General features: G+C 42.9%; 1 protein-coding gene across 8 annotated transcripts in view; it reads right to left on the bottom strand.

Moving 5' to 3' along the window:
- The window catches only part of celf5a (cugbp, Elav-like family member 5a), a 207,090-nt gene that overhangs the window by 179,534 nt on the left and 9,718 nt on the right, over positions 1 to 17,838 (bottom strand). For all 8 annotated transcript variants that reach the window (XM_086223552.1, XM_086223554.1, XM_086223557.1 and 5 more), the window contains exon 2: positions 9,691 to 9,773. In XM_086223552.1, the coding sequence (XP_086079678.1) occupies positions 9,691 to 9,773 (83 nt within the window). The remainder of the gene's footprint in view (positions 1 to 9,690; positions 9,774 to 17,838) is intronic.

The raw sequence follows: 17,838 nt of genomic DNA on the forward strand, positions 1-17,838 counted from the left end.
AAGGCCCCCATGATGGACAAAACAGAACCGCTTAAATTAAGTGTCAGGTAAAATCTGAGTTTGATTTAAAAAAAGGGGGGGGGGGGCTGCTCCAAACACTTTCAAAATTATAACATAGTTGACTGTGTCGGCGGGCTTGATCTTGCCGGTGCTAGCTCAGCTGTACCCAGTGTCCTGGTATTCTGCAGGGCAGACAACAGAAGCCTTCCCCGCTAGCAATCACCCTGACACTGGCTCCCTGAGAGAGCTCTCCTGACAGCCCTCCTCTGCAATGCAAATACCCACTTCCACATGAGCAGGCCCATCAGTAGCGCTCCCCATACACTTGTATTCCGTGTCATTTCCCCCAGGGACCCTCACACACACACACACACACACAAACACACACACTGTCCCCTCTCCTCTACCCTATGCCTCATGCTGCTTCACTTATCTGGGGTGGGAAGGGGGCTGAGGCTTAAAACAAATCGGGCTGGCTGGCTGATGCATTGGTAGATGGAGGCTTGCCACAGGCTGTTTCCACTCATGCCTCCTGTCACTCACACTCCTCTCCTTGCCCTCCAGCCATGTGTACTGTATTTCATTAGTCCTGATTTTTGCTGACAATTGCTGGCTGTCGTGCTGAGCAGCCCCCCTACACTCTCTGTGGACACTACACCAAAGCACTACTAGATCTGCCTTACAAATGAGCTCCCTCTGGTTCTTCAATACAAGTGTGCCATTTCAGTCAAGTTCAGATATACAGCACATGCTGTGCAGTCAACACACTGACATGCAGACACGGCTAAGGAATTGGCTGTTTTAACTCCTGTTTTAACGAAGGTATGACTCCAAGTTGTCAACATGACTCTATGCCTCTTTTCTGTCTCAGTTTCTTTCTTGCACTCTTGACTCATCCCCTTGTCTCCTTCTCAGGAGGCACACAGTCCAGCCTCAGAGATGTCAGCTCCGATTGGCCACCTTGGATGATGTGACTGAGGTGTCTCCTTCATTATCAGGTAAAGTTGCATGTTCTCAGCTATAAAAGCTTGCCAACAAAATTGCTGGCTTGTCCAGTTTCTGTAAGCTAATCATTTTTCTTCACTCTCAACATGCACGCAAGGACACACTGAGACAAATACACAGCCGTTCATTCAAGGCCATAGTTTCATCACAACTCCCCCAGACTTTTTCTATTTGTGTCTGCGGGCAGTGGCAAACCTCCGCGAGCTCGTACGGGGACCCACAGATGGATTGTCAGTCAGTATCTGGGCCTTGCCTCTTCCATGGTTTTATGCAGACGTGCCCGCCAGGCTGGAAACCAGACTCATCTGGTTCAGCCCCACTGGTACAGGTGATGCTTCACAGAGCCACACTGACATCAAATCATCTGAACAGTACACAGTGCCAGATTGAACCAGATAAGTTCAGGCTGGAAGAGTCCTTGTCTAGAATACACATATAGACCTACAATAAAAGCAAACACACAACCATACAAAGAAAAAAGAAAACTCAGTCCTATAACCCAGATCACAGTGGTGTCACATGACTGAATCTCACAGACAGACGGCGAGCAGTCTCCAGCCACAACCAGAAATAGGTTAAACAGGCTAAAAATATCAAAAACATTAATAATTCAGCCTTTTTGCTAACCTGTACCTCAGAAAAAATAGCACACTTCTCACTGTGAAGTGGCTTAATGGGCAGGGTGTACAGAGGATCATTTCTATATTTCAAGCAATGCCGCCCCTCCCCCTCACGACTTCCCCAAAGTGCTGGTTAGTGTGATATACCCTGAGCTGCAATGTAAAGTCATCAGCTCTAATGTCAAAAATGGGGTCAAAGTAGGTCAACTTGTGAAGCTTTGGTGATTTTGGTCTGAGCTCTGTCCATGGCTTCACATCTGCTGACGAAGAAGAAATACAAATTAATGATTTAGTTGTGCTGTCAACTTAACAATAAATGTAGTTTGCCTTTCGAGATTATTTTAACAGAAATTATTCTTATAATGACTGAATTATTTCTATACGTCAGCAGGATTTAAACCACTTACAGGGGCAAAACCAGTCATAAGACCAATTAATTGCAATGTAAGATGAAGCCCCTTCCCCACTTGGTAATACTGGGTCCCTGCTAAGTTTTAGGCAACTTATGGTAAAGGCTAATTCTCCAGAAAATTAATGTAAGTCATATAAATACCCCAAAAGGACTTTAATAAACATGCTGATGTGTAAGAGAGGTGTATTAAAAGGCTGATGGCTTTAAAAGCTGGACAAAGAGAGAAAGCACTGCTACATTTTGATGACTCTACAAGATAGGCATATATATGTTTTTGTCTGTTTCTTTCCGTTCTGCTTTGGGCCGTGTGTATATGTATGTGTGTGTCCACACAAGTACACAACGGGGGTGTGGGGATTCATCTCTGTTTCCTTAGGAACACTCTGGCACAGCAGCTCTTTACATTGCATCAATATGCCATTAAAGCAGTCAGATACACACAGATACAAAGACAAACACTCTCAAAAGTATTTTGTCTTTCTAATATATTGCCACCGGCTTATGGTGTAGTACAGTGCAACCTGTAATGTGCACGGATCACAAAAAATAAGTCGAATCTTACATGGTGAAACCACTGCAAAAATATCTACTCACAACGGACTCCAGTTTTAGTAAAACTTGCTGCTCCCTCTAGTCATCTGTGTTGTTTTTCCTTGGGTAACAGTGCAGACACAGGCCAGGTCACAAGACATGAAATCATCACTGTAGCCGGATCTACAAAGCCCCCTTTATCCTCATCTTCACATATCAACATAGATAAAAAAAAATCAGCCATCAGAAAGGTATACTCTTGTCACTTTTGAGATCAGCTGCTGGCTTTTAGCATGCAAAAGTGCAGAGATCAGCCAGCAATCCGTGTATTCAGAAGAAAATACCCACCATGGATCGTGTTCAAATGTGTTAAGATACCTAATCACTCAAAGAGTTTAGGAAGAGTGAGGAGAGAGAGAGAGAGAGAGAGAGAGAGAAGAGAGAGAGAGAGAAGAGAGAGAGAGAGAGAGAGAGAACAGAATAAAATTTGTCCGTTAACAAATTATACATTCCAACATTAACAGATGTTAGCACTTAAAATAGAAATGTTAAATTCCAAATGCAAGTTCCTGTGTAATAGAAAAGAGCAGAAGAAAAGACCTTGACCATGCCTCTTTCAACTTCCACTTCACTCATCTTCCGGATTACACACACACACACACACACACACACACACACACACACACACACACACACACACACACACACACACACACACTCACAAACACACAAGACTGCTACCCAAAGGCTAAATTCTAACGAGTCCCCTCTCTCTAGCTACAAGGCCTCAAATCCTGCCAGCACCGATTGGCTTCATGCTGACCAGTCCGCTCCATTCCCACCCCCACCTCTGCCCACTCAACACAGACACACAGTACACACAACCATAAAGCGCACTACACTCACACACCTCCAACCTTCACACACTGTAGCATTGAATTATTCAGCCTTTGCGGCAGCTAGGACAACACATGAGCAAGCTTGGCTGTAGTTGATAAACAGATGGACAACATGCACGCAGACTATTGGGAAGTGTGTTTTGTGTGTGTGTGTGTGTGTGTGTGTGTGTGTGTGTGTGTTACAATTGTGTCTGTGTACATGCAAAGCTCAATGGAAGGCTGGACGGTTTATAGCGTGTCGAGGAAACAGTTCTGTAGCACAGCAGCCTCAGTTCCACAGCACTCTCGCTAAAGCCATGCTCTGCTCCTCACTCGCTCTTCATACATCCTATTATGGCGAGGCAGTGTACCAACACGTACATACACAACTTCAAACTCATGCAAAGTCATGCATGCACATGTATACAAATATGCAGGCATCCACGGGTACTCACACAGCAGACTAACTGTGGAACGCAAAGAGAGAGGGAGAGAGCGGGAAAGACAGAAACGGAGACAAGGGAGACAGAAGCAATTGAGAGGGAGGGGATCTACTTAGAGTGTTGACATTGCAGGAGCCCACATGTGTGTGCCAGAGCATAATCTTCTCCCTGCTCTCATTGGTTTTTTTTTTTTTTAATGCGGGTGCGATTTCCATAAACCTGCCTCCTGAATCACTGCCAGCCTCTTACACTCCCCCCAGGTCGAGCTGTAGGCCTACTAATACTCAGAGTAAATGTATGTAGCAGAAGTATTATCAGCGAGGCTGCTCCAAGACAATCACTGTTATACACAGGACAAGCATAAAAAAAACGGGGGGGGGGGTGATGACTTACTGCAGGGACTTCGATTATGACTTGGGTCTCCTGGGTTTGAGGAGTGGACGTGAGAGGTGGGGGGAAGTTTAGGGATTGAGGGAAGAGGATGGGTGTGTGGGTGGGTGGATCGTGTGAAGGACGCAGGATTTTGCCATGATGCTGAGCTGGAGGCAGTAAATCTCCCACGGACTTGTGTGGAGAGCTGTGACACTCACAAGCATACATGCCAACTGCTGTCCATGGAGCCACTTTGGGGTTCTGTTGTTTTTGAGAACAAAGTATTTCATGAAAGAGCTCACATAAGCATATTAATACACATGAGGACATTCACATGCACAAAAGCACTTGTACAGTTATGTAATATAAAAAGGACTGCATCTTCATCAGCAGCAAACAAGCACAAACACACAAATAATGTATTCAAGACTCACTATCGTGGGCGGCGTGTGATCACGGCAAGCTGCCATGCGCACATGTTTTTCTTCCCACCTTTATACACTGCTATCTGTACCTACATAGATTTGCCTGCAATGCATAGCCAGCTTACCACACACACACACACAAACACACACACGCAGTTGATAGAGTGAAACAACACACACCTGGTAAACTGTCAGAGCTTCTCCTACTTGGTGACCAAACTTATGTCAGGCACTTGTGTCCCCAAGGTTCCCATCATACTTCACCACAGGAATCTATATTCCAGTCCAGTACACTTTCATTAGGCCATACTGTTCCTCTCGGAGGCTAATGTGTAACAGGGAGACATGGACGATAACGTCCAAGAACACGCTTCTTCTTTCCATTAGTCAGAGGAAGCTGGGTTCCGTTTGCACATAAAGGCATACAAGGAGTTGATTGTGTGATTAGTTTAGGGCTTTATAAACTGTTAATACTTGACATTTTGTTGTAGTTGATAAAACTTGTATGACCTTTATAAGTATTCATATTTCTGCCAACAATCATTTTCAATAATTATACTAAAGTTCATCTTTCTCATGATTAAAATTGTGTACCGCCATTGCACAAAGGATTAAAAAAGATCCATTTATGTACACAATGTGATGCTTTTCTTCCAGTTAAAGTTCCTATTGTGATTCTGTGTCAAATGGATTTGATTCAACTCAGTGGTTTTTACAGATCCTCCTAACTAAAGCAATGTGGTTTTACGGGGATGATATATTTTTGCTGGAAAATCTGAAAGTTAGCATCAAATGCCATTGGGATTTTTTCTTTAGGTTTTTTAATCACGACAAAAATAAGGTTTGCTGTTAAAAAAAAAAATCTTATAAGAAGTACAAATATGAGACTGCACATTGTGCAGTGCTAACTTATATCAAGGTTTTAGGTCTCATCTTTGAATTTAACAGCAGAGATGAAAAAGAAAAACACAGACGACGTCCTGGTGTAAAGAGGCAGGATGAGGGCCCTGTTGCACCAGCAGTCAAATGAACAGGAAGATATGGATAAGAGAATCCATGAAAACCTGCATCCACAGTGTCCTACTTGCAAACATCTGTCTGCAGGAAAACAACATGGATACTGGAGGATCAGTGAGCCATGTGCTGAATCAAACCATCCAAACATCTGAGTCATCGGTATCCCCAAAATCCTCTGGACTATTGAAATGGACGAGGAGGACGAGATATACGGCTAGTTCTCTGCCACCATCTGGTAAACCGGGCCATGCTGCTGTCTGAACCAGAGAATGGTATAAGAATCAAGACAGTGCTTTGACCAGCATTTCAGAGGCAGGACACCTAATGATGGTCCAATTAAGGGTCAAGACTGACATCCCTCTGGTGATCAATTCCCAACTAGACACAGAACCATCCACCTGGGTTCAAGTACCCTGAACACCCTGCTGCTCACTAACTGCCTCTTCACAGAGGATCGGAATTCCCTCCTTTGAACTTCAACCTTGCATTTTTCATATTCCATGGACCTGCATCAGCCACTATACTCAACCTCCACAGCCCCTCTTCAAGATGTTTACTATGACCCCCCCCCTCCCCCCCACCTCCACACACACATCCAAAAAGAATACAGGCTGTCGCCTTTACTTTAGCAATCGTGACATGCTTAGAGAGTCTGATTAAAGACCGCATCTGGTCCTGTCCACCTAACATCTGGTCCCGCTAGATTTCCCTGTCTATAAAACAGATCAAGATCTACTGGGACGAATGTACACATGTTCATATATAAAAGATGGGAATGGGTTCTTAATAATACAACCGAATAACTTGTTAGGGGGATCATTTTAAATGAGAGCCTCGTCTTTTGAAACATGCAAAGTCCAACAAGATAGCGTTTAACATGAATTTAGATTAGAATAGACTGAATCGACTTGGGTGAGTTACCACACTGGTCAGTGAACAAGTAAGAGGGCAAGAGGGCAACGATGCCGGAGTAAATGACAAAACGCAGACATTTATAACTCATAAGTCATATCTGGAGGATTCCTGGTTTACATTAATTACACCATAGCCCCGAGCAAGCTGCATATCAAGCAGGATTTTGCAAACAAACAACTGGCACATCTACTTACCATCAAGCAGGGAAGCAACAGGGGTCACATCGCAAAAGATTTAGGAGCATGGAGGCTCAAGAGAGGAGGACAGGAGAGGGAATGGTAGGCAGTCGAGCACGCAAACACACACAGTGCACATGTTAGTAACCGTTACAAGTCCAGTCTGCTTCTATCTTTCAGTAGTTTGTAGATAATTATTCCTCTTTCTCGGCATGTACAATTCATTTATTAAGCGGTCTGGGAATTCTCAGAGTGTAAAATACTACACTTTGTGTAATGATCTGAATATGGAAATAACTGCTGATGAATGGAAGAAGGCATAATAAAGTTCAGGTTCAAATGATAAATACCAAATTTAAGTCCCTACGGTACAACTGGATAATGCAAACATGCATGACTCCATTGTACTGCCAATATTCAAGATCAATACATAAAATGATGGTGGAGAAAGGCACATTATTTCACTGCCTGAGGGAATGCCCCAAACTGTTTTACTTTTGGACAAAAATACCTATTTCACAAATTGCTTCTGTAGAAATTCCATTATCCCCATAGCTATGCATCCTACATCTTTTTCCTGAGGAGTTAAATATTAATAACAACAAGAAGCTGTTTGATCATATATTGTCTTCTCTTAACTAAACACTCATTTGCAGTCTTTTGGAAAAGCCCAGACAAACCAGCAGAAGCTTGACAACAGTTCATATGTTGACTGTTGAAATCAAAGAAAATCTGTAATTTTTCATTGAATATGGGTGCAGTTTTAAGTTGGTGCATTATATTTCTGCCCTTTAATATTTTCAAGATGACAACTTCTGGGTTTTTCTTTTTCCTTTTGTCTTTTCTATGGGGAATTTCAATGATTCATATGATATACGCATGTATTTCCTTCATATTTTGCATGATCATGTATGTAGTAAAAAAAAAAATGCTATAAGGTAAATAAATTCTTTCTGTCAAAACCTGGATGTTGATATAATTCCCTCCACAGCTGCAGCTTCATCTGTGAGTCAGCAGGGTCTATAGATTTCAGAGTATTGGAGGGATATTGTGTTGCACTTGCGTACAGCTGCCATTGCACATGCTTGTGCTCTGCATAGCCGCAGTTTCAAAGCAGCTGTGTTCCTTGCACCACTGGTGTTTACGTGTGTAAGTGAAGTCGAAGGGAGAGGAACAGCAGAGCAGCCTCGTATGTGAGGCCTGACACCCATCAACGTCTGCTTGTTATATTTCTATGACACGCTCTATCTCAGGAAGAGCAGCAGCAGTGGTGCTGTAGGAGAGAGGGGAGATGGGAGTACGTGGGGTGGGGTGGCAGGAGAGTTGAAGTGGGACTGAAAGGTACAAGAAAAGGGTTTTATTACTAACAAGTGATACATGGCGACTCTCAAAGTCAATAAATGCGTGTGCATGTGTGCACAGTCAAGACGGACATTTGGGACTGATGTGTGAAAAATGCAACATGCAAGGCAATGTTTGAAAATGGTAGGATTTGTACATATTATACATTTATCCCTGTATATATATATATATATTTTCTAAAACAAAGTTGTGTTTACTGTAATAGAGCTCAATCCAAATGATCGTTCAACTCTTCAGAGCCCAGATGGTTATGAGATCTGCTAGTATACGCAGCCAACTGTCATACAATTTTCACTGGAATGAAATCACACTTTTTCCTGGTTCTGAGAAAGTAATAAAAAAAAACATTTTTTTAAAAAGCAAAGTGGATAATAAATTCATATTACAAAGATAAACAGTTGGCGTAAATGTTTTTTGGGGGTCATTATTTTCTGCAGTACCGGATATGACCACTGGAACAAATTGACAGTAAGGCTGAAATGTAATGGAGCTTCATCCATATGACATCCGCTTTGCTGTACTCCACGTCAGAGAAAGAGAGAGAAAGAGCAAGTGAGGGAGAGAGAGAGAGAGAGGGGGGCATTTTCTGCATGGAGTAGATGGTGGCCATCGCATTTAGTTCATGTACACATTCATTGCTGCAGACAGTGTGCACACTCCTGCAGAGTAGAACGCCTGCAGCGGAGCGCACCAGAGAATATCTGACTTGTTAGCATCTTTGTGTGTGGCCTGATGCCCCTCATTTATACATTCAGACACGTTGACTATTTAATCCCAATGGCAGGTCAAACCCTCACAAAACACCCCCGTTAGTGACAGGGAAACATGAGATTGCTCAAGAGCCGGACCACTAACAAGAACCTGAGAGAAACTCTGAATACTCCATTCTTAAACACATGAAGCAACCTCACATGAACTGCTACTGTACGAAGGTTTTTTTTTTTCTCCCTCCTTCTCTTGTCTTCCGACTTATTATTCAGTGCAGAGGCAAGAGAGAATAAAGCCCTCCAGCCTCACGCTTGGCTAATTTGCAGGATAAGCGAAACAAGTTGTTTTTCAAAACTGCCACCAGAAAAATGTTCAAAGTTTGTAGTAGTTGTATTTGCAAGTTTAATCAGAAACATGTGCCTTTTCACTACAGGTTTCCCTGGCTTTAAATGTTTACATGACATTTAGGCGAATGCAACACAATAGGCACAAAGTAAAATGTATTTTTCTGTTGACAGCATCTTTCTAGAAATGCAGAGATTTACTCTAAAAAAAAAAAAACCATCATTGTCACTGAGATATTCTATTGCTTCACAAGTTTGAGGTAGCCGATCAATGCTGGTAATATCCCCTGGAGATCGGACACACGGAAAACTTGAAACTGGGCCTTCAAAAAGGTGAAGCTATTGATTGAATTGCTTTCCAGTGTGAAGTGTTTCTCATCTCAGAGACTTTGTGGGGAGAGTGCCGGCAGTTGGGTGCAGATGGCATGGCTGACTACCATCGTAGAGGAAAAGAGGAGGAGGAAGGGGGTGGAGACACTTACCCCTGGCAGTGTTTTCTGTTCATGGAGGGCGTTCTGGGCTTTGATGGCCGACTCTCTGGCGCAGTAGGTGAGGAACGCACAACCTGAAACAGACACCAGATATTAGAATTCAAATGAATACAAAGGCAGACTATGTAGGCTACACATCATATTTTCTGTGGTAGGAGAGAGGGGATGAAAAAAGTGCTATAAAAAGAGTAGAGGAACAGATAAGTCTTTGGATGAATTGCCAAGCCTGTCCAGCCTCCCCATCCCCAGTGCAATGTCCTGTCCAAAGCTCCTAGCAACATGGCTGGCTCCTCCACCCTGAATGGTTGTGACAGCAGTGGAGACAAAAGGAACAGGACAGCAGTAATGTATGGCAGGATAGAAAGAGGAGGTCAGCGAAGAGATTGGAGGAGGCGGAGGACGGCAATAGGGAGAACAGCGAGAAAGGAAGTGATGGTAAAATCCCAAGGAAGGGAGAGGAATCAGAATATTAGAGCACCCCCCCCCCCCCCCGCCGACTGTCTGAATAAATAGATTTGCTAGTGTTCTTTTAATGAGGTTCATATGGGTTACCATGCATCATATCATATCTCTGCCACTCTGACGATGGTTTATTTACAGCCACTACATTTTGGATCTTATTTCAACATCCGTATGTATGCAGTGGGTAATGATGTATTACATGTCTTCACACGGACAACATTGCAATTTTTCTCACACTGTGTCCCTTTGCTTTCACCTGCACAAACACTTGTTTTTTTGCCATGGGTCTCTGTTCAGGTGCAACTCCTCTATCTTTTTCTGCTATTTCACTGACCCCTTGCACTTTGACTATGTGTCAACTGCGACCTTAACAGAACTGAATGACAAAGGGGCAGTAAAAAGCCAAACAAGTCATAGATTATCTTATTTTGCCTTCAGTTTTAAAGTGACACTTCACCCAAAAAGTGTATTTCGCCTTTCAAGTACTCACAAATTAGAGTCTTGAATTCACAAAGACACTTTTCCCTCTTGCAAGGATCCGGGTTCCAGTCCCGGCTCCAGCACTGGGTCTTTCTGTGTGGAGTCCCCATGTTCTCCCTGTTCCTGTGTGGGTTCTCTCTGGTACTCCAGCTTCCTCCCACAGTCCAAAGACATCAAGAGGGGACGAGGCTGATTGATACTCTAAATTGACTGTAGGTGTGACTGTGAGTGTGAATGGTTGTCTGTCTGTGTGTTGGCACTGTGATGGACTGGTGACTTGTCCAGGTTGAACCCTGCCTCTCACCCGTAGCCGATGGGATAGGCTCCAGCCCCCCCACGACCCTTAACAGGAATAAGCGGAAGAAAATGGATGGATGGATGGATGGATGGATGGATGGATGGACTTGTCCCTCTTGCATTACTTCTTTGTGACAGTGGTAATAAAGACAGAACCAGCCACATATATTTGTCTTAAAGCTTTTGGCAAATAAACAACCTTTCCAGCAAAAAAATAAATAAATAAAACTGCCCTAAACTGCGAAGTGCCTGGCATAATCTCCTTCTTCTTTAGTCAACTGTACGCCCAGTAATCCACAAATTTGATTTAAACTAAAACAAGCAAAATATATGTCACTATACTTGGTCAACTGGACGTAAGTTTATCTTGATCTACGGTCAGTTGACCAGATTTTACTTCGCTTCGATCTACGATGACCTGGATGAATGAGAACCTACACAGACGTCACTATACTTCATACTCCAGTTCAGCACTCATTCACAGTAGCGCCGACGAGCTGATGCATTCCATTGAATTAACTTGTTATGCTCATTAACAGAGGGGCAGAACCCATCAAGGGCCAGACGATGTATTTTTAAACTGAAATTTTCAGACAGTTTTGCATTGTCTGTTAGCCATTATTCACCATTAGCTTCCTGCTAAATATACACAACAGCTGTTTATGTGTGCTGGAGTCTCACAGAAGTAATAGTAGGTAAGTAGTAAAATAGTGAAAAATGTCTTGTGAGCTAAAGACTCCTATTTGTAAGTACTTTTTGAAGAAATAATGCTTCACGTCTATGTGTTTGGATGACTCCATGCAACTTTCTGCAGTTAAATATTCTTACCTAAATAATGTTAAGTATTTCAGCAATATTTGCCACAGTGTTGTTTTTGGCAGGCATTTTAGATTTAGTTTTAGTCTTAGTCTTTTGGACTAAATGCTTCTTAGTTTTAGTCACATTTTAGTCGTTTCTATCCTTGATAGTTTTAGTCTAGTTTTAGTCGACGAAAACTCAAAAAGGTTTTCGTCAAATATCAAAGATACCTATAAAGAAAAGATATATGTGGATGTACTTAATAGGCCAATACAGGTGTTAGAATGAAGCACACTGAAATTGATCCAACTTTCAAAGGTGAGTTTTTCCCCTCTATTTCTTTCTCTACCTTTTACTTTTATTATTTTGTTGCAGAAGCTGACAACACACTGGCACACAATATGAGTATTGTATCACAATAAAATAGGATTAAACAAAAAATAAAAGCACACTTGACTTCCATATCAATGACCACATGTCCTCCATATTGGCTTTAGCTGCTGTTATTGGTTAAAGCATCCAGGTGTGTTGCTTAGATAGGGAACAGCAGCAGGTCTGAAGACGACCGTGTTTCCCTGTCCCACAAACGTGGGTCAAAGCATCTCACTTGCCACCTGTCCACAAATGGACAGGGGTTTTATTCATAACGTGCTAAATTAATAGAAGGGCTGGTTTAAACGAGCCAACATTAGCGAGGCTCCTGGCAGCCCCATTCATTCTAGCTTTAGCATGTAGCACTAGGAAGCGCTCTCTGCACCACGGGGGAGGTGTAACCACCACCACCACCACCACCATAAATCTTTAGGCTTAATACAAAAAAGAAAATGCATTACAGGGCGAGCCTCACATTGACTAAAGCTATGCTTTAATCATCCCTCTTTTTATGACCACCCGACACTGCTGCTGCTGCCGTGGTGTGAGTCTCGTCCCCTGCAGACAGGCCCAGACTTGTCTCTGTGTGTGCATGTGTGTGCGCGCGCGAGAGGCTTTTAGTGCGTGTGTACTGATGATGGGGGCGTGAACATTAGGACCAACAGCTACAGATGGCTCCGTTCTGATGTTTGAGCTCTTGATTGACATTGCACGCATGTTATACTTGGCGGAAAAAAACCTGTATGTCTTGAAACTTTGATCGTCCACCCACGAACAATTTAGTCTCATCTCATTCTCGTCAGACGAAAATGTACACAATTTCGTCACATTTTAGTCTTTACAGGGCAATGGTGACAATCGTCTTAGTCTCATTTTCGTCATGGAAAAAAGGGGTCTGACGTCGTCACTTTCGTTTTCGTCCAGCGTGACGAAAACAACACTGATTTGCCAAAGTCTCCCCCATCCTTTTTTTGAGACAGCACAAGAAAGACATGCAGTGATGGAGTGTTTCCAGGGTCATGACCTTTGAGGTGGATGACTGTAGCACCGGTGTCACAGTGCAGCCCTCCCTGTAGCCTCCTGTGTTGCAGTAACACTAAGCTAATGATTTCCAATCGGCACCAAGCAAATCACTCCATCACTTACACTGCTGTCTAATCCCCCTCCACCCCCCCCCCCCCTCTCTCTTCTCCGCGTGAGGAAACACCAAGACTGTGGAAATGTCATTGTTGTTCTGGGTTTGTTTATTTGTTTGTTTCTCAAATGGCTGAGGGTAATCGCAGGGAATGGCTCCATTTTGGTGGTTGTTTTTCTCTCCTTTCAGCTCTCTCACTGGGCTTGTTGTTTGTTGGTTTACTCAACTAATGCTGGCCCTATCTCTGAATAAGAAACAAGTATTTTGCATTACAATCACAAACACGATTTATTTGTTAATGTGTAATGCATAGGGCATTGTGAATAAATTAATAACAACCGCAACATTGGCAAACAAAAGAGAAACATGAACTCCATTTAAATGTGATTCTCTGCTCTTTAATGTATGGCTTAATAAGAATTTGCAGGCCACAGGCGAAAGAGCTTTAACAACTCCATAATTGGAATCCAAACACGTACAAATTGCCAGTGCTGCATTGCATACCAAGTGTAAAAGTGTGAGGGAGGAGTGGGGCGGGTGGGCGGGAGGGGGCATGATGAAATTGTTTGAAACACAACAAAAAGCCACTGTAATCAGACCCTGCTGACACAGCAGTGGGGGAAGCCTTCCCATTGTGAGAAGATGATCCTCTGCATCATCTGATAGAAAGCTAAAACAGCCTTATCGCACACATTGATTTCAGCACCAAAGAGAAGAAATTCCTCCTCCTCCTCTTTTCTCTTTGTAACTCTTCTCCCCATTCTGCTCATCTCCTATTTCTTAATGATATATTTTCAAGTGTGTGCAGTGCGTGTGTACAGTGTGTGTGTGTGTGTGTGTGTGTGTGTGTGTACTGGGAAATAGGGCAGAGTCTCTTCATCTCCACTGTATTGAATTGGCATGTAATTAAAAAGTCTTACACAGAGGAGAGTGAATAAGTGAGTGAGACAGAGGGAGAGGAGTAACACAGTATGTAGGGGGAGATATTATATAGCCGAGGCAGCGGAGGCCATTCACATTCACCATTCACCTTAACCTTCTGTCTAATGTGTGTCAGGGGCAGCATGGTAGGATACGTTGCTAATTGTTTTGTCCTGTAGGTCAAATCTATGTACACACACACACACACACACACACACACACTAAAATCTCCCATACACTGAGAAAAAAAAAAAATCCATCATGAATAAGCTCATAAAATCAATATTGTTGAGAATATACAGTGTTCAAAATCAAAGCAATATATAATTACACTGGCACATTGATGATCTCCTATTCAGCTGTGGTTTAGTTCAATATTATTCACCAAAGTTCCGCGTTCATGTGTGCGGCAGACAATTTATATGATGTTCCATCAAAAGAGTTTAGGTCCTTAAAACCAAGAGTTTGCACAGTCACTGGTCAAAAAGAGACCGTTCACTTCACAATTAGACTGGACAGCCTATCACAGTTTTTTCTCAGTTCCTTTGCTGCATTTCTCAGATTAGAATTTAAATTTTCAAAAGTATTTTTTCAATTTCCATATCATCCAGTGAAAAAGGACCCAACTGGCACTCTGTTGAATAGACACCTGAACCTCTCAGCATTAATTCGTTGGAAATAGGTGAAGCAGTTGTCAGAGTAAATTATGCATAGTTTGGATATTTGTGTAAATGTGTCTTGAATTAATAAATTCCTCTCAGGTGAATCTTGACATTCACGATTAGATCAACTAATGACATCAGTTCCCTACTAGCTCAGAGGTGCATCTCATGAGCCGGGCATAACACAGTATTACTAAAACTGTTTTAGATGATGGAGAAACAACAAGGCAAAAAAACAGGATGAGGACTAAAATCTTAGTTCTTCCTTTGTGCTTTGCGGTGTCGCAAAACTTTTACTTTTCTGTGAAATGTCATGGTCTGTCACCAATTTTCAATACAAATAGTACAGTGTAAATTTGAATCCTGTCCAATTTACTGCAATCAATCCCCAACATACCATCCATCCATTTTCTTCTGCTTATTCCTGTTAAGGGTCGGGGGAGCTGGAGCCTATCCCAGCGGCTACGGGCGAGAGGCGGAGTTCGGTCACCAGTCCATCGCAGGTCCAACACATAGAGACAGACAACCATTCACACTCACATTCACTGTCCGAGCCGGGGCTCGAACCCGGAGCCTTCTTGCTGTGACGCGACAGCGCTAACCTCTGCACCACCATGCCGCCTCCCACACGTACATAAATATGAAATTCATAAGTCATACAGGGTGCAGTCTTATGTTCATTTCAAAAATCAAGCCCTTCACCAATTTTTCAGAAAATACTGGTGTCAATACTGTGTTGCTACATTGAAAACATGGCGAAGCATTTTGACTCTCTTGTTTATAAACGATGGCACAAGGACGCTGACATGTTCATTAACCTCATTAATTAAAGTTTAGCGATAATCTGGTCGTTAAGTAAAATACGGAATATTTTCAGGCTGTGTTAAATTGTTTTGTTTCTAGAAATACATTTAACTCTTTTGCAAACGTTGAGGATGATTTGAGGACCAAAGCGACTAAGAAAAACTATAAGTAACATTCCAGTAATGGCTTCCCCATCGAAACTCACCACTTTTAGGTTCCGTGTGTTTCTACCTGGAGGAACACGGTGACCAGGTGCAGTGGAGCGGGCAGCCAACAGCAACTAGCCACTAACACAATGTAAAGACGCTTCTTCTTAGAATCATATCAACAACAAAAAAGACACAAAATAAAGAAAGAAAAGCCGAAAAGAAGGTTGAGTTCAGCGTTATTTTCTGCGTCAAACCCCGCGCATATTCCGGACTTTTCACCCTCCCGAAAATTGTAAATTGGCAGTATCACGAGAGGATTTCCGTCTGGGAATCATTGCTGTCAATCACGATACCACGCCCCCTTTTGACACTTAAAGCAACTCAAGCGAAAACTTTACTTCATTGCAAAAATGACACTTGGACGTCATCTGAGATTCGGGTTCTATGTGAGACATCAGCTGCCGTTTACCAATATAAATAAAAACAAATATAACACAAACATAGCGATTATGTTTTTTTCAGGGACAGTGCACATTATTCACTATCACTGTTATTGTGTCCACCCTCAGCCAAATGTTAAATTAACCATTAAAATACAGAGTAAATCATTAAACAACAACATCAAAAGTTAGCAGAGGAGAAACCAAGCAGAAGAACGGCGTGAATCAAAAGTTGTTCATACGAAAAACAACTGATAAAAACACTACGGAACTGACAGTGTGAGGATCGATCGCGGTGATGTGATCAAGGCCATAAAATGTCCAGTTTTTGCGCCGTTGTTTTAATGTCGGAACTTTGATGAAAGTTACAAGACGTGGCAGTAAAGTGTGTTTATAGAGTAAAAATTCTGCATCAGGACCACTGAAACTGCTCAGGAGACTGGGCTGGTTTAAGCTACACACATATCTTTTCACTCAACCTTTCATACCCTCTTTGCTCCCATTTCTCCATCTCCTTACTCCAGAGGAGCCAAGCTGCCCTGGTGTAATGAAAAAGTGTGAACTTGCTCTCACTGTGGTATTTCCTTGGCCAGAAAGTGTGAAGGTAGCAGAAAACGAGCCAGTCCTGGCACCGGTCTTGCTTGCTCCCTAACACATCATTTGCACTCTTTGGAAAATGCTATCACTGTGCGTATATTGCTTGCTTACTTCGTTTACAGCCATGTGGGGCCTCTGGGGGAGCTGATAGTCTTTCAGAGGGGTCGGAAGCTGAAACACACATCATCAGCACTGATACAATGTGATTATGACCTGAATCATTGCCAGGCGGGGAGGCAGGAGGCTCAGTGGCGCAGATTGACCGTGAGGGGGGTAATCAGTCTGGGCTCTGAGAAGCTTTTAACTCATATAATCATTCCCTTACCCTTGGAAAAAAAAGAGAAAAAAAAAGATTCTCGATCTGTTCACACTCTGAAACGATCATGCCAAAGCTCAGGGAGAAGGCGGACAGACAGAGAGGTGTAATAAAGAAGAGGAGCTGGAGCATGGACTTGGCAGGGACTTTCCAAAATGCTCTCACTCATTGTTCTGACAACAATATTTTCTCTGCCCGAGCTTAATGGGCTTGTAATGAGCACTATAATATAAGCAGTAGCCTAGCGTAACCTGTAAACCTTAATTAAGTCCGACAGCCACCTAAAGAGAGCTAGCAACTGTGCTCAGTCACCATCTCCTGATCCTGAAGTTGACTACACCCTCCTTCCACTCCATAAATCACCCCCATCCCTTCATCTTTCCAGCACCCAGCTCTGAATCCTCCTCCATTTCTCCTTTCACTGCCCCTCCCATCAGTCCTCACCTTGAGCAATGGCTTAGGGTGGGGGGTGAACGTTGTGGAACGCAAAGGAGCATCGGTGTCCATCACAGAAGAAATAGCCCTGGACCCTCCCTGGTATCCTCTCTGACCCCTGAGTAGGAGACCTCAACCATTGATTTGTTGCTACTCACTCATGGCTACTACACTAGCCTCTGAGTAGCAGTCAAACAGATCCATAGACAACGTATCCCAAAGGACCTGCTGTGTGTGCATGTGAATATATGTTTGTACTTAAATGTTTTAT

Source organism: Aulostomus chinensis, chromosome 14 (genome assembly GCF_037954235.1).
Source record: "Aulostomus chinensis isolate RoL2024-O1b breed Wild chromosome 14, RoL_Achi_v1.0, whole genome shotgun sequence".
Lineage (NCBI taxonomy): Eukaryota > Metazoa > Chordata > Actinopteri > Syngnathiformes > Aulostomidae > Aulostomus > Aulostomus chinensis.